The sequence below is a fragment of the Protomyctophum bolini genome, assembly GCF_963924005.1.
Source record: "Protomyctophum bolini genome assembly, chromosome: 11".
In the NCBI taxonomy this organism is placed as follows: domain Eukaryota; kingdom Metazoa; phylum Chordata; class Actinopteri; order Myctophiformes; family Myctophidae; genus Protomyctophum; species Protomyctophum bolini.
In genome coordinates, this window is record NC_137872.1 from 9,256,564 (window position 1) to 9,275,556 (window position 18,993).

The following is an 18,993-nucleotide window of genomic DNA, read 5'->3' on the forward strand; positions in this document are numbered from 1 at the left end:
TGTGTGTGCAGAACGTTTGCTCAGTGCATGTATGCTGGTATCTCGGTGAGTCATGAGGACAGCCAAAAAGGTTGTGAACCACTGCAGTGGAGAGCGGTCATACAATAGGAGACCTTTAATAATACTGCGTCAGACACATTATTAATGGAACCGTGGAACCAAGTCCAGTGAAACGGAATGCCACGGCTTTGACTCCAACCTTTTGTTGGTCCTGTGGAGATGACCTATAGTTGTGGCTGTCTTCATACAGTGTCTACCTCAAGTCAACTCCGTTGGACCATTGTCTGATCAAACAACCCCTCGTACCCATGTCTCTTGTGCCCGTTCCGATACTCATCTGCTCTATCACAGGCAGCTGTTTCTGGCATTGCGCTCCTCCCTGTAATGTTTAATGTTTCAAATAAATGGAGGACAGAGTACTCACATTTCCACTCTTATTATTGGCAGATTTGGCACACACCAAGAATGAACACTTACGCTAATAACACTTCGGCTATGAGCTTTCATCTGAGCATATAGGCTCATAGCCGAAACGCGTAAAAGCATTCATTTTTGGTGTGTGTAAATGTGAGTACTTTGTCCTCCATTTATTTGGAATTTTTGATGTGCTACCTTTTGGGGATTTCTTTTTTAATTCCTAGTTTTTGATGTATACTGAAGTTTGGGTCTAGCACTCCACTGAAGACCATTGCTGATGCAGATTCCTCTTTTTCTCATTTAACTGTTTAATGTTCTGCCATGTATTGCTCTAGACTAGACATCAAAGACCTTCAGCTGCTGAATTCTTGTGAGCACGATGCCAGAGCAGCAGATCAGCAACATGCCTACACAACGTAAATGTTGAAAATCATCGACTTCTAACAACTATTCCTTTGTAAACTTTTCTTATTTCTGGACGAGAACAATGACAAACATGTCATGAGCTGAAATTAGTGTAGAATAGATGCACAATATAGTTAGTCTACTGTGCATGGTAGAGTGGTATAGAGAGTGAGAGAATTTACAGTAAAGAGAGGATTGTGTGTGCGTGCGCGTGTGTGCGTGCGTGCACATGTGCGTGTGTGTACCTTGATTGGAGGAAATAATGAACAATAACTCTGACCACACGTTATATATGTACCAATAATCTGGCATTAATACATATATAATATATATACACGTCACAGCAAGTCTCCATTTGATGCTAGAACTGATGAGAAAATGTATTCTTGGAAATGCAAAATGGCCCATAGTAAAAAAAAAGAAGTGCTTTGAAGAGCTGCGAGTTAATGGATAAACTACCGACATGGAAACCACGTGGTTCCTGAGGGAACAGCTCATCTTCTCCACTCCTCTGGCCTGCTTCCCCGGGTTTCCATTTCATTTTTACCTCTTTCCCTGTACTTTACGGCGATCGCCCCCCACTCACACACCTACACACACTCTTAACCCATTCTGAGCGGGAACCCCTTTTGGTGTTTCAACTAAGCGTTATGTTATACTTTAGCTATTGAACAATAGCAGATCTACGAGCTCGTAGCGCGCCACTTGGTCTGCTATTTTTGCAAAAAATCGTAAAAATGCGACACAAATCATTGAATATATATTCTTTCAGAAGATGTCTGAACTAATGTCAGAACTTCGATGTCAGAACTAAATGGGTTAACCCCAAATCCTCCAACGAGCACCCCCCCCTCCCCTCCCCCTTCTCTATACACACTCATCCCCACAGCCATCCATCCCTCTATACGTCCATCCCCTCCCATTTGGCAGCCCCTCAACGGGGCTCTTAGGCTATTTTTAGAAGCATCTGTGCCCACACCTTCCACAGGGAGAGAGACATGAGAGAAGAGAGAAGAAGATGAGAGAGAAAGAGAGGAGGGGATGGATGGAGCTTAGAAAGCATAGGGGGAGAGAGAGAGAGAGAGAGAGAGAGAGAGAGAGAGAGAGAGAGAGAGAGAGAGAGGTGGGGGAGAGACGGACAGAGAGAAGGGAGGAAAGGAAGGAAGGAGGGAGTAAAAAGAGAGAAGCAGAAGAGAGGGAAGGAGGAGGGAGGGGGGAGAGAGAGAGAGGGAGATGGGAGCATGAAAAGCAGGGATGAAAAGGGAGATCCTGTTGGAGAGAATGAGGGAGGGTCAGAATCAGGTGGAGGGAGAGGAATCCAAAAAGAGAAAGAGGGGGTATATAGGAGACAGCAATAGAAATAGAGGCGGGGGTGGTGGAGAAGAAAAAGGGGGATTGAGAGAAAAGGAGGGGATTAGGGGCTGGAGAAACTGAAGGAGTAAGTAGGATGGAGAGAGAGAGAGAGAGAGAGAGAGAGAGAGAGAGAGAGAGAGAGAGAGAGAGAGAGAGAGAGAGAGAGAGAGAGAGAGAGAGAGGTACCGAGCTGGATGTAAGAGAACACAGGAGGAACAGAGCAATGAGGGCTGAACAGTTAGGGAAAGAGAGGGAGTGGGTGGGTGATCTAAGCCCTAAGGTGGTGCTGGGGGAGGGAGGAAAAACATCATGAACGGAAAGGTGGACAGGACAGACAGAATTACTCCAGTATTAGGCATGTAACGATACACTCGACTCACGATGCGATAGGTATCACGATATGAGGTTCACGATACAATTTTTCACGATATTTTATAAACACAATTTTTATTTAATTACATTGCAAAAGTAGCATTACTTTTCATGTAAAATTACTTAATTTATGGGAACATGCTTTCTTGTTTAGAACCTAGCTCGAGTTAATATGTAAAAAAAAAAAAAAGCTTTCTTTGATGGCATCTGAGGATAGATGTAGACCTATTTGACAGTGCAGAAACATAATTGCCTTTCTTGATGTATTAATGAGCATCAACGGCCATCACCTGCGGGCACAGTCACAGACAGCTCCCCTATGCAGGCTTCTACTACTGAGAGTTACTGCATGGAGTCTGTCTCTTTTCTCTCCAAAAGCACTTGAATATTATGATGGGATATGATAAACGCTCACATTTCATATCACACACACACAAACACACACACACACACCATAATTTACTAGCCCCCCTAAAAGAAAAACGATTAATATCGTCGGGATTCACGACGATAAGCATCAGGATTATTATTGACATATATCGATATACGATAGATTGTTACATGCCTATCCAGATTCCAGTAAAGCCAGTATGCATGTTAGCATGCATACTGGTTTTACTGCATTGTGTGTGTATGTGTGTGATAGAGAGTGAGTTAGGGTTTGGAGCCAGAGGCCTCCAGCCCACACAGGTTGGAGTCAGACAGTCACCCGCCACCCGCAACACAGCATGAGGGATGAGTGTTTTCAAACATTCACCACATCATTAACTCCTTTGGGCTGGCAGAGAGGAGGAGGAAACACACACGCGCGCACGCGCACGCACACACACACACACACACGCACACACACACACACACACACACACACACACACACACACACAAACCCTCACTAGTGATGGGACGTTCATCATGATCAATTTGTTCAAAATGACTCGTTCTTTGGCTGTTGAATGTGAACAAACTACAGTAGGCCTACTGTACTTCACTCCTTGAAACTGTTACGTTCTGTGTACGGGGACAGGGGGCGGGCTGTTCCCGCGGTGCGTTTGAGTTGTTGTTCACTAGACGGTGAACGGATCATGATTGTTTGTTCACTGAAATAAAGGTTTTTTCCCCCCCTCACAAATAGAGCTCACAATCATCTCACCAAAACACAGTACATACTGTACCTCATTAACACCTCATGACCATACAGTACACCCCCAGGACACATCTTGAATACGTTTTATGACCCCCACCTCATTAACACACCTCATGATCACACCTAATTAACACACCTCATTATTACAATATGCTGCTACATTTGTTACGTTAGCAGCCTTGAATTCATTTTCAGGTGGTAAAGAGCGGCTGTTTTGGAAAACTGTAGGTTTCTGGTTGGATCCACGGCTCCTCCTGGGTTAGTTTAGAATCTCCAAAAGGCCTTTCACACTGAATATGACGGCAACACCGCACCATGGTAAGCTCAAAAACACGCATCATGGTCAGCGCTGACCACTGCACGCTCTGATGAATAAAGGCATGGCCAATAGCAACAAGATTTTACTCAGAATCGGGAGAGGGTCCGAACAGATGCATTGCGTCATCAGTAATTAACCAATGCTGATGTGCCTAGAAATTATCTGGCCGGTTGGTCATCTCAGTGATGGCCATCATAAGTCAGACCCTATGAGGAAGCGACAGGTCCCATAGTTTGAGAAAGTGTGGAAGATCCCAAGTTAAGATCATTTGTCATGGTGTTTTTTTTCCATAAAATTCTTAAAAATTCATAAAAATCTTCCAGAAAGTGCTAGTTGGGCCTCAAGGTTGTTGGATTTTTTTGAGGCCCATAGCCAAAACAGGAGAGCCTATCTTGCCACATGGCATCAACGCATAGTGTTTTGTGCTGGCACACTATATACAGTCTGTCTTTCTTTTATCTGTATTGTATTGTGTTTTTGTATGGATAGTGTTGGGTGCTTGCACATACAGTATGCACACATGGCATCAACGCATGGTGTTGTGTGCTGGCACACTATACACTCTGTCTTTCTTTTATCATTCATTTTTTAAGAGCCTGCTCAGGGACTACAGATGAAATTTAGCTTTGGCTAACTCTGGCTTATTTACATTGAGGTGAAAACTGACATGTTGATTAATGAGCTTTGTCCCCGTCAAATAAATGAAAATAAATCTCCTGTTTCTGTAGCATGAGGCAGCTTGATGTACACAAGTACACCCCCAGGACATGAATGACGCTAGTAGTCGCAGGGACTTAATTCAACCCTTGATGCTGAGTGCCAAGCAGGGAGGCATTGGGTCCCATTTTTATAGCCCGGATCAAACCCCAACCTCCCAATCTCAGGGCAGACACTCTAACCGCAAGGCCACCGGTGAGCGGGTTTTACCTACTAACTAACCGGCCATGAATTAAGAATAGAAACTAACCTTGAATAACTTGTTCCAACAGGACAAGCCTGGGACGATTACTGCCACTCTAAGGAGAGCGCAATCCTTTGATTGTGTAGCCAGACACGGGAGGGAAACTGGAGCACCACCGCGAGGAGGGCTGCCATTTTAGTGATTTTAATACATTCTTGGGTGAACCATAACGTGAACCAAACGTGAATGAGGTTTTATGCAATCTAAATAAACATCATGATACAATAGAGGAAGAAGCAATTTAGTATTTTAATCATGGATGTATTAAAAGACAATCTGAATGACCTGAATTAGCAGTTTGCATTCATATCGAGACCTCAGGAGGAAAGCAACATGTTTCCACTTAAGCAGGGGTGTGTGGTGTGTTCAAACAGCTTGTTGTACGTAGGTGGGTATAGGCAATGTGTGTAGTGTATGATAAACATTTGACAGAGACGATACATTCACAGAGACGTCTCATTCAAGTCTTATCTTTCTCATTTGACTCATTCTAGTCTATAATCATACAACATTTTCAGAGATTAAAATACGGTGCATTTTGCGTCCCAAAATGCGGTATTATAGTCAACAGTTTGAGGGCCCGGGACGGAGGTCTCCACCTTACTAAATAATTATGTCGGACGCCAGGAACGGAGATTAATCAAAAGACGGAACATTAATCATTCCATAACAGAGCGCACCGCTCCACAGGATGGAAATGCCCATTGGGCAATATTCTATGTCATTTCCGATTGGGAGGTCATCCAAAGTGGATCTCATCCAAAAATCCACAGACACGATAGTTTTTCATGGCCGCATCAGACCTCATGCTACGTTATAATAAACAATACAATCCACGTAGGAATCGTTGTAGAACCACAATATTAGTTTGATAAATGATAACACGGGCCGTGACAAGCGCCGCCATCTTGATCTGCGAGACAACAGGCAGTGCTGAGCGCAGCCTGGAGACCAGAGCTGTTTAGAGAGAGAGAGAGTGCCGACAACAGAGCGGTCAGTCACTCATGCAGCTCCATCAATAAACAGTGAACTGAGATGTCGCAACTCTCTCATCTAAACGGCGCTACCTCCAACTTTACATTTTTGAGCATGACAAGCAGAACCGATTCAATGGGAAACGCACATCGTGTAACACACGCCGATATTGTTGTATGTTTCTGTTGCGTGCGTTGTGGTACCTCCAAAAAAGTGCCAAAGCCAACTGCAGGGCAGCAGAAAATATCAGCAACCCTATTTTCTAAACCTAAATCTAAAGTCAACTGCTAATGACATTGTTGATGATGATGATGATGATAATCCCGTCTCTGGCTGTTCTGAACCAACTTTAAGCCAAATCATGCTAGGGAGAGAGAGAAAGAGGAAGTGCAAATTGCGCAATCACTTGTCACACTTGTCATCTTTAACACCTACAAAACTATAACACTGCAACAGCTATTTTCAAGTGGAGCTAACAAGACGAGTCGAGAAAGGACAGCTGAGTACAACACTGTGAGAGAGGAAGAGCTGCTGTGTGTGTGTGTGTGTGTGTGTGTGTGTGTGTGTGTGTGTGTGTGTCTTTATCTTATCTATCTACTATACTACTACCAGTAAGACGCGCAACCGCGGGAAGCGAACGCAGCTCGTACATATTTGGGGTTTTTTAAGATTTATTTTTAAGTTATTCTTTTTTTAAGTTAAGTTATTTTTAAGTTAAGTTTTTAACTTAGCCATAACCATATAAGGCGTCCCCAAAGCAGCTATACGTCCAAATATGGAGTGTCACTCAGCTCCATATATGGGCACAAAGGGGGGACACACAGACACACACACGCACGGACAGACATGATCTGCTAGGTCTCATCATAGTAAGTAGCTATACGTCCAAATATGGAGTGTCACTCAGCTCCATATATGGGCACAAAGGGAGGACACACAGACACACGCACGCACGGACAGACATGATCTGCTAGGTCTCATAGTAAGTGCTCACTGCGTTCGCAATCACTGCGTTCGCAACTACTAAGTATACTAGGCGAGGAGAAGAGTCATAGAACAACATGCAGATGGTATTGCATTGTAACTGTAGATTTTGGAGACTCCATGGCCTTTCCTCTATAGCCACCCCTAGGACAACATTTCCACTCATTTTCTGTTCAATTTTGACTCTGTACTTAATATATATTTCACTTTAAAGCTTTTTTTAATCAACAGTACGTGTGAAACTGTGACTATGCTTGTGTGAAAGGGGGCAGCACAGCCATTAGGTCCTGCTAGCAGGGCGTCTGGAATTGTAGCATCCTTTAAATATGCATAGTGTAGTCCGACAGACACTTGCAAACAGCAATAGCAAAGAGCCCATTTACAGCTTTTTAGGTGCAAACTGCACTTTGTGCCTACGCACAAATCTCCCTCCTTCCCTTTCACTCTCTCACTCTTATCTCTACTCTTTCATTTTGTCCATACATTATCTGCTCTGCGCGGCTGCGCCTCACAGATTGTCACCCACCACATCCTATCTAACCATTACCTACCTACCTACATTTTGTATCTTTCTCCATCTCAGCTTCTCTCTACGTGTGTTGTAAATATACGTTTCAGATGGTATCAGCTGCTGCGACACAGTGCTGTGTGTCTCAAATAATAATGTACAATGTACAAATAATTCAGAGGTTTATGCTGAGAATTATGACATGCATTCCATAGAGCTTCACACTGTACTACACAACACCACATAGTGTACCTACAGTATGTGTATTCATGACAGATCATCATTAATTCATTTTCTATTGCTTTGTGCCTGGATGTACTATAACAAGATGTTAGTACCGTAAACATAACTTCTAAAAATGTAAATTATACAATGGTATTGGCTGGCAGGTGTTGGTGAAATGGAATACCAGGACCAACTGGCCCAACTGGCCCAGCTGGCCCAGCTGGCCCAGCTGGCCATTGGCTGGCCCAGACAACGAGGAGGGACTTCCCCCCTTCTTCTTCGTTGGTTTTTATTTTGACTCAAACGGGGGGTGGATCCCGATCATAGACTGTAACGGTAGCCCCTCAGAACATACTCGACTTTATGGTCATTTTTCTTTAATAAATGGGACCATAATTTTCCAAAAATAATATTATGACATGAGAAATGAGACTTTAAACTAGTGACTGGAAGCAGAAAGTATTCATGACCATGTTTATTAAGGTAATATGCAGTCTAGGTGCAGTTGGGCCCAAATACATGGACCTCTATGGAGCTATGGGGTTTTTTGGGCCCAATGACAGCGCCACAACAGGCCATTATATGAACTTTCAGGAAGTCCCGATTTCCTTAGTGGCATCACAAAATATCTGTCCGACTGCCCCCCTGGATTAAACACTTCTCTGCCCCACGCACACAATCTAGTATTTCCCTCCCTCTGTTTGTATCTACCCCCCCTACTGTAAGTATTTCTCTCCTGCTCATAATTATCTTATAGAACTCATAATAGTATTTTATTTCTCTTCCTTTCAGTTATCTCACACTCTCCTGTTCTCTCTCCTTACCTCTACTCTCTCATTTCCTCTCTCTCTCTCTCTCTCTCTCTCTCTCTCTCTCTCTCTCTCTCTCTCTCTCTCTCTCTCTCTCTCTCTCTCTCTCTCTCTCTCTCTCTCTCTCTCTCTCCTCTCTCTCTCTCTCTCTCTCTCTCTCTCTCTCTCTCTCTCTCTCCCTCTCTCTCATTTCATTTCCGTCCTCCTCTCTCTCAAGCTCTCCATACTCATCTCTCTCCATTATCTAGGGCTTTCTCTAAAGGGATAATTTGTTCATTAAATCTGAAGAGAAAGTGGAGAACCCTCAACTGCCTGTTACATGCGTGCTCGCTCACAGACACACACACACACACACACACACACACACACACACACACACACACACACACAACACAAACAGTTATGCCAAGAGGTACAAATAACAATAAACCAAACCAAGTGATGGTGGATCACTAAATGGTATGTGTTCACGCGCACACACACACACGTGCGCACGCACGCGCACGCACACACGAATAATCTAGTCTATATTCTGCAGATCTATCCTCATCGGTGGCAAACATGTAATGCCAGAGTGTGAGTTACTGCCTCATGGGTCCTCAGCTCAGCCTCAGACATCCCACCCTGGAAGAGCTATTTTCAGGGAGGCCCAGATCGGAGACACAACCTCGAAAACGAGCGAGAGGATATACAGTAGGAGTGTTTCTCACACTTTGTTTATTTATTTAACGACCACCCAGTTTAATATGCAGTGGTTCTCAAACCGTTTTGGGTTCAGTTCCTCCTCCGCCCCAACATTCATAATTATAACATTTGAACGATCCCCTGTGTAATTAAACAAGACCAATACACTACAGTACATAAAGCACATTACAAAATTATATAAATCCTATCCAAACAGCCTCTAGCTTATGGTTTTTATCCAATATCCATAGACAGACTTATACTGTAGATCTGCAAATTGCATTAACCCATTCTGACCTGAGATCAGATTCATACGAGGTTTCCGCTGGACACACACACTGGTCTGATTAACCAATTCTGACCTGAGATCAGATTCTAAAAATGTCAGTCTTTCTTCGATTTTTCAAAAATAGCAGACCTACAAGCTCATAGCGCGCCACTCGGTGGCGCGCTATGAGCTTGTAGATCTGCTATTTTTCAATAGCTAAAGCATAACATGATGCTAACACCAAAACGGGTTCCCGGTCAGAATGGGTTAAAGGGGCATTTCACTCATTTTCAACATTTTACTATGTCGTTAATATACCTTAGAGCTGTTGTGAGGAAATAATAAGGTCCCCCCCATTCTGTGTTTCCTAGAATTGGAGGTCTGAAAAAAATCATTAACATTGTGAATCACATCTTCACGGCTTCATGGCTGATTCACCATGTTAATGATTTTTTAACATCACAGAATGGGGGGACTGTTTTATTATTTCCACACAACAGCTCTAAGGTATATTAATGACATAGTGAAATGTTGAAAATGAGTGGTATTCCCCTTTAAGCCATTGCAATGTGACGTGTTGTGAGATTTTTACAATTGAATTGTAGATGGCAACACCATCTACAATTATAACAAAATAATGAAAATAAAATAAAAAAAGTCACTGTTCCATACTCAATGCAATGGGCAAATGTATCATTATTCTTTACTAGGATGAGACACGAGCACTGCTTCAAATATTCCGATGTGAAGTGACTATGAAAATCCTTTTATCCCCCCGATGTCCTCTTCATCACGCACGGCACGAGTAGTACTAATCTTGAAGATTAGACCACCTCCTCTCTCAAACGGACTAACAGGTTAACTTTCCTCTCCGCCTCTCTCAGACCAATGGCTGAGAAAACATTGACAGTCCGGCGACAAACATAGAAACATAGCTGTCATTTTCAAACAGGCATTTTTGGTAGGTGGTAGGCGGGCTCTACGCAAATCACCATACACTAGACATTTACATGAGATTTATGACCGCTCGCGGGTGTCCGGTAGCCGGGTGGTGGTAAGCCATCCCGGCCGCATGAATTCACGTGTCTTCTGCAGAAGACACGTGACGATAATGTGAATTCACGCGACCCTTTACCAGGCTAGGTGTCCAGGAGCTGACACACACACACACACTTTGGGGGGATTCCTGGGGGAGCTTGGTGAGACGTCTGGGTCCTACAGTATATGCCAACTCCAAATAGCAACCAATTAATTGTTTGGCACAATAACACAACGAGCCAGAGAAAAGAAAGTGAGAGGGGGCAGAGACGGTGAGACAAAGGGCGAGATAGAGTGAGGGAAACCCTCACATAAGTCAATGAATCGATATTATATCGAAATCATGTTGAGAAAAGTGATTTTGGATATGATAATATTGTGATATGGCATAAGTGTTGTTGTGTCATTCCCTGGGTTTAACCTCTTCTTCACCCATTGTCAAAGAAAATAGGTGATCTGCTCGTTCACAATAAGTCACCACTCGCGACCAGTGGTGGAAGTAACCATTTACATTTACTTAAGTATTGTACTTAATTAAAATGTTGAGGTACTTTTACTTTATTGGAGTATGTCCAATGTTCAGTACTTTTACTTTATTGGAGTATGTCCAATGTTCAGTACTTTTACTTCTACTTTCAGAGGCAAATATTGTACTTTTACTCCACTACAATTATTTGAAAACTTTAGTTACTATTTACTTTGTAGATTTTGATTATTATTACAAAACATACATTAACCAACTTAAATATACTTTAAATGCTTAGTATGATGAGGTATAAAGTACAGCAGCCATGTGTGCAGATGTGCAGCCATGTGTGCAGATTGGGTATTGGGTAAGACTGACGTATCTTTCATGACGTTTCACTGCTTCGTCTCAACCATTACTCAATGGCTCTGGTCTCAGACGCTGAGGTGGATATTTTGACATTCAGTTTTTTTGTTTCTTTTGGAATGTTGCCACTACTGGTGGAGCAGCCATAAACTAAACAGGTTCATCTCGATATTCTGGGTATCTTAGTAATGTTAGTGTTAGTAAAAAGCAGGTAAAAGAGTAACGTTTGAGGCAGACTAACATCAGTCACTCTGCCGTTCACTGTAGTAGAAGAGGTGCGCCTGGTGAACCCAGCAGCATTATTGCATGGCATCATGGGAGAAATACATCAGTCCCACAGGTCAAAGGCCATGCAGTTCTCTGACCAAGGCGGAGAAGACAAGCTCTTATATATAGTATGGTTATTGGTTAGATAAGCTGCCCTGACCTTAAGGTCAACAAACTTGTTTGTTTCAGCTTGACAGCTGACCTTGTCAGATTCACCACTACACAAGGGAGCAAGTGATCACCATATACGTGGAGAATGTTCAAGGGCTTACAATGCACACACACAAGTGGCACACATCTGCACAGGCAGGATGTGTACTATTCAAGATATCACTGGCCCGGGAAAATGTCAAAAACCTAATCAAGGCGTGATGCGTTATATCTGTAGACCTGTAGAGTAAGTAACGTCGTGGCATTTGCCGTAGAAAACAGGTCACCAGTGTCACCACCACAGAGTGAGTAGGTGTGGTTAGTGTTGTTGCGCTCTACAGCACATTATCCAGTCATAGCCTCACGCGGACTATGAGGTCAACAAACACTCGCTGACATTCTGCACTTTAATCTCTAAATTATCTTCTAAATCCTCCAGTTTTCTGAAATAAATATTTTCACATGTTTTCAAAAATAGCAGATCTACGAGTCTGACCATAAACCTGTGATGTGACAATAAACTCAATAAAAGAGATGACATCGAATTGGATTAATCCCCGAGGGCAACATGACAAAGATATCTGTCTGTCTCCCCTTGCGGAAAACGGCTGCTTAGCTTGTTCACTTCACACTGCTTCACAGGACATACTGTATTGGCTTTCAGCCGAAAAATACATTTTCTCACATGAAACGTGAAGGGTTTACAGACACCTGGCCCACTTTGGGCCCCCGGGCCACAGGTTGAGATCCTAGCCGCAGTACAGTGGATCCATAAATACAACATAAGACCCTTATTGATCTGTGTGTCTGGGTCACTGGACACTGGCCCACTGCAATAAACCAGCAGAGAATACTTCAATATCCGTACCTCCCTAAATGGTAAATAAGGTAAATGGTGCATTTATATAGTGCCTTTATCCAAGGCGCTTTACATAGTGCATTACATTCACCCATTCACACACACATTCATACACCGATTGCGGCAGAAGCCATGCAAGGTACCAACCAGGACATCGCGAGCTATTTGGGGTCCAGTGTCTTGCCCAAGGACACTTCGACATGTAGACAGGAGGAGCTGGGATTCGAACCGCCGACCCATGGATCATTGGACGACCTGCTCTACCTCCTGAGCCACAGCCGTCCCTGGATTAGACTGCTCGGTGTCACACACACAGTCACACACACACACACACACACACACACACACACACACACACACACACACACACACACACAGTCTCCATTTCTACTCATATGTCCTATCCTTTTTAAAGGTGCCAAATAATATCTATTGATCACCTATCAGTTATCCACTTATGATTATCAATCCATGCATTCATGTTTCCCTTGGTTATCCTTTTCTCCTAAATGTATGACTGTACCTCATGCTTACATTTCTGACTAATCAAGTATTCAATCAATCATCCATCCATTCATGTACAAATGTGACACCAGCCTCCGTCACCATGCAGACCAACACTCCACCCATTGCCTCAGTTGTGTGTGTGTGTGTGTGTGTGTGTGTGTGTGTGTGTGTGTGTGTGTGTGTGTGTGTGTGTGTGTGTGTGTGTGTGTGTGTGTGTGTGTGAGAGTGTGTGAGAGTGTGTACGTGTCCTTGCCGAAGAATTCCCTTTCTCCCTGGGCTCAGGGGAAGTGATACCTTGCTCCAGACAGGCACACAGGTTGAACACACACACACACACACACACACACACACACACACACACACACACAGGTGCACGTATGCATGCACAAACACAGACATTATGCACAAGCAGACCCACACCCAGCAAGGTTAACGTGGTTAATTTGGGGCACAACTAGACCGAGATCTCCGTTTCGCTTTTCTACTCTCTCACACACATCATTGACACCCTCCCTCTAACACGCACGCACGCACGCACACAGGGTATAAATCAAAGAAAAGAGGGGGGATGCATTTGATATTTAAAACAAGAGAGAACATAAAGAGGCACTGGAGCAAGGGAGAGGCCACGGTAAGATAGATAGATAGGTAAAATGAGAAAAGGGGGTATAGTGAGAGAAAGGGGGTGAGAGATAACAGGAGGAAGAGATACAGTAAATGGGGAGATGGGTGAAAGCAGGAGATATGAAACGGAGCTGGAGAAAGACTGTAAAAAGAGATAACTGACAAATGGAGTCAAACTGAGGTGGTGTACTGTATTCCAGTTTCATCTAGTTCATACAGTATAACGGTGGGGGGGGGGGCTGGTTCACTATAGTAGAAGATTTTTGGACTTCACTGCTTCGAAAGGTTTGCATGTTTGAACTTTCAGTTTACTGCTTTGTGCTTTGCAGAACCTTTGCATTTTTGGCATTTTCTGCATGCTGCTACTACTCATTTGTTTTGTTTGTAGCTTGACGGCATTCTGCTTTAATAAATCGTTTAATTTGAACATTCCTGCTCTTATCCTGCATTTGGGTCCTACCCTTTGACTCACCGTGACAGTGGGGGAATAAGACAAAGATGAACAGGAACGTAATATATATTAACTGGGCCCTTTGTGAAGTGGGCCTGGCCTGTGAGAGCACTGGGCTCTTTTGCAAGTCTTTACATTTAATTATTTCATTATTCTTAATTGTAATTAGTCTAGAGAAAGAAGGGGGCTTGTCCGGAGTTTAAAAAAACAAAACATCAACATCTTGAAGACTTCGGAAGTAGAGCCCTGCATCAGGCCCCGCGGAAAGCCGACCCAATTCTTGCGGGATCGGGCAGTTTTAACCCATTCTGACCTGAGATCAGATTCATACGAGGTTTCCACTGGACACACACTGGTCTGATTAACCCATTCTGACCTGAGATCAGATTAAAAAAATGTCAGTCGTTCTTCGATTTTTTTTAAATAGCAGACCTACAAGCTCGTAGCGCGCCAGCTTGTAGATCTGCTATTTTTCAATAGCTAAAGCATAACATGATGTTAACACCAAAACGGGTTCCCGGTCAGAATGGGTTAAATACCTGCGGGTGGTAATAGGCAGTCAAAAAATAAAAACGGCGGGTCCCCCTACACCATCCCATAATAAACCAGATATAGCGCAGCTGAAACATGTGTGTACGCAACTTTACTTTAGCTCGATATGAACTCCTTTATAATTATAATCAAACGTTAAGTCCAGCCAAAAGCCCACTGTGTCGCTGTCCGTGGTGCTGTAATGACCCTCACTCATTCTGTGTTTCGGTTTGTAATGCTTTGGGGTCTCAAAGGAAATATTACAGGGTTGTCACAGAATCTATATGTCAACATAATGGGCTTCACTGCATGGTTAACTTAACTGCCATCTTGCAGATGAGTGACCGCCACACAGAGAGAAAGTCTAGTTTCTGTCATTTTAACCCAAAAATCTAAGATTTCAATCAAAATCTTGTTCTAACATTAGACTAATATGACCGTCAGAGATGTTGAGTAACTATTGAGTAACTGTCAAAATACAGGACCCCAGACACACCGCTATGACCTAATAATATGTGTTGCTTTGGAATTCAATGGCACGTTCATTTTTGTTTGCAGTTTACTGTAGGCTACTCTGATGATGGAATCGAGGCGAGTGGTCTTTTTATGCAGTGCTAGTGTATTTGGCCTACATACATACCAATCTGCAGGAGCAGCAATTAACAGCACTCAGATCAGCGAGAGAGGACAGAACACAAACAGCATGCACACAACATCAGGGGTGACCAGACTGAAAGTTCGGGGCATCAAATCTTGCCGCACGCACCCAATCTTTTCCGGCATTTAATTTATCCCAATTAATGATTATTAGTCAGTTGCCTGCTTTGGCAACATTTTAACATTGCGGCCAAGCCAAACATTAGATAAAGAGACTGTCTAACACCCAATCCTCAATCCAAGCAATCTGACGACGTTATCGCGCAATAAACTGTCCTGATGTGGAGCGTCATCCATGACGTTGCAACAGAGCCTGAACCAATCACATCTAATGAATAACTAATGAGAGGAAGGGAATGTATCTGCTTTGTGACGCTACAATGCAGCCTGTGCACATATAAACTTGTGCGCGCACACACACAGACACACACACACACACGTGCACAAACACCATACCCTTCAGTAACAACCACGATCTATACTGTACTTAATAATGAGCCTCATTATTAAGTAATGAGTCTCATTTTACCATACTGATGATGGTTAAACTATATACTTAAACAGGCTATAAATAGTATAACGAATAGCGTCTCTTTGGTACTCGCATCGCTGGCAGTGAGGATGGGTAGTACGAATTATATAGAGATGAGGGAGGGGGGGAGAGAGAGAGAGAGAGAGAGAGAGAGAGAGAGAGAGAGAGAGAGAGAGCACAATACAATGGTGCTTTTAATTCTTAGCCCAGGGCTTACAATCCCTTCTTAGCTCCAGGCTAAGTGAGATTTTAGCCAGTGGCTATACATGTTCACACTACAAGAACAAATGGAGCAAAGAGACAACCAGGGGAAATGAATAGAGAGAGAGAGAGAAAAAGACCTCTCTTTGAACCCAGAATGCATGCCAGATCTTTGGGTCACATGCCGATACAGATTTTGGAGAGCCCCAGACCACCAATTACAGATCTTTAGACATATGTACGTATGTTAACACGCACGCACGTGCAATGTAATAGATTAGACATTCACGTATTCTTACGTTTTTCAGAAATGTATTAATGGACAAAAAACCACAGTATTTCTTTGAACAGGTAGCACATATAAGAGACGAACATAACCATATGACTAGACAAGCCAGTTCGGGTGTTTTGGTGGCACCTAAACCAAGAACAAATATTCTTAAATCTTCTATTATCTATAGAGCAGTAATAGGTTGGAATGCACTACCAAAGTGTATAACCAATACAAATACAAAATTCATCTTTAAAATCAAGTTAAAAGAACACCTTATGTAAATCATACTGCAGTAACCCTGGGAAAATAATAATTCAAATGTATAATGTGTTGAATGTGTGATGTTTCTTTGTTTTTTATTTTCTCCTATGTTTTTTATTTTATTTTTTTATTTTTTATTTTACTATGTTTTATTTTGAGTTAGTGTTTGTAAACAATTGTAAGTATTGCCTATGTTAAATGTTTGTCTGGACCCCAGGAAGACTAGCTTTTGTCAAGGCAAAAGCTAATGGGGATCCTTATAAACAATAAACAATAAACAATAAACACAATGAATTGCATTTTTATAGCGCTTTTCCAAGTGCTCAAATCGCTTTACAATGGATCATTCATTGAAGGTGAAGCGGCGAACAGTCGACGCCAGCGTCCTCACACATTCAGCTCGCCACCAATGGTGGCGAGCTCACACCGACCGACTCATTGGAGTCAATGTAGGGTTCAGTGACTTGACCAAGGACACTTCGACATGTGGACAGGAGGAGCCGGGATTTGAACCGCCGACCCAGGGCGACCTTCTCTACCTCCTGAGCCACAGCCGCCCTGACACACACACACACACACACACACACACACACACACACACACACACACCTTTGACAGTAAGCCTGCTAACCATGAAATGCTAATTGTCGGTGTGGGTGCATGTTTAGCCTGGCCATAATGACAGACAATCAGTGATATCCGCCTATACCAATCACCAACCCTCGTGTGACCAGGCTTAAAAGCCTGGTTTCCATTTACTGCTCAGTGCTCTGATCCGGTCTATAGAGCCTGCCTGCGGTGTCCAGTAATATGCACGCACGCAAACACGCACACACGCACAAACGCACACACACGCAGTACATGCACGCATTGTTTTGGCTGCATCCGCGCTCGCCAGTTCAGCAACCTACAAAACGAGACTATACCAATGGTGTGCCGGGGATTTCTAAATGCCAAGCAGTAGCTGGAACGGTAGAGAATATACAGCCAGTAACCAACCTTACAGTACACCAGGAAACCAGTCATGTCACTACAAACCTTACACTACAGTACACCTGGAGAACCAGTCATGTCACTACAAACCTTACAGTACACCTGGAGAACCAGTCATGTCACTACAAACCTTACAGTACACCTGGAGAACCAGTCATGTCACTGCCCAAATACCAAGGGTCACCCTATAAAGACTTTGGATTGGTTCTGCATCTGCAATGCAGAGGTTTTTTTGGATGTTCTAATTGTATCCATCCAGTTTTAACAATGAAAGCCGTTTGATTGTGATCAGTCTCTAGTTGAGCAAAGCGTTTAGAGACAGACTTGTGCGTCTTATTGTGTGTCAAGTTGTAACCAACCAGTTACAGGGCTACAGAGCGGTGAGTGTATTCTGTTGCAGGCGGCATGAAATATAAATAAGACGTGTGTGCATGCACGTGTGCGTGTGCGCACGTGTGTGTGTGTGTGTGTGTGTGTGTGTGTGACACCTACCTTGACACTGGAATCCCTGCTTGCCAAAACCCCTGTGGACAGAACATACATAAACCAATTAATGGTTGAACATTGTACAGACAGACAGACAGACAGACACATACTTTATTATTCATTCACACACACACACACACACACACACACACTCACACACACACACACACACACACACACACACACACACACACACACAATTCGACATCTCCATTGTCAATGCAATACAATAATGCTCCACCATTATCAAAAGTATATAAAAGCGACAAAGCTTATTTCAATTGAGGTCCTTTAGGGTGTTTGTGTAAACAATGTGCTGATCTGGGGAATGAATAATTGAATGCGTGTGAGTGATATAAACTGCTGCAGGGGACTGAGCGCATTGAGCATCTCTGTGGGAGGAGAGGGAAGACGAGGAACAACACCAAATCCAATAACATTATCACATAATACCATGCATACATACATTTAAATAAACATAGCCGAGGTACATCAGGATCAAATCATACTCCAAAAACAGTAATTAATCCCAGCCTCGGCCCCTTCTGACTGAGCCAGCTCTTTACTGAGAATTTTAACAAAACAATAATTAAGGTCTGACAGGTGTTGACTATTCGAGGACACGGCCCCTGTGTACGTGAGTTTGTTTGTCCCACATATTATGGTCTTGAACTTGGGAGGAAACACATAGTGGCGCTCCCTCCCTCTTGCAGGATGCCCATGCCTACTATTATTGACCCTGGGGAAGTTTGCTAGATACTTTGGCACTGCATTGCTGCATTGCCCAGAGGCGTATCTACAATAAGGCGAGGGCAGGCGTCCGCCTGTCCAAATCCATTTCTGGCCTGGCCAAAATCCATACAATGAGAAAAAGAAAAGAGGACAAAAACAAATGAGAACTATTAGT

General features: G+C 43.2%; 1 protein-coding gene across 1 annotated transcript in view; it reads right to left on the reverse strand.

Annotated features, from left to right (window-relative positions):
- prkcbb (protein kinase C, beta b) overlaps positions 1-18,993 on the reverse strand; it is a 101,463-nt gene that overhangs the window by 79,967 nt on the left and 2,503 nt on the right. The window contains exon 2 of the mRNA XM_080776780.1: positions 18,093-18,124. Within this exon, the coding sequence (XP_080632906.1) occupies positions 18,093-18,124 (32 nt within the window). The remainder of the gene's footprint in view (positions 1-18,092; positions 18,125-18,993) is intronic.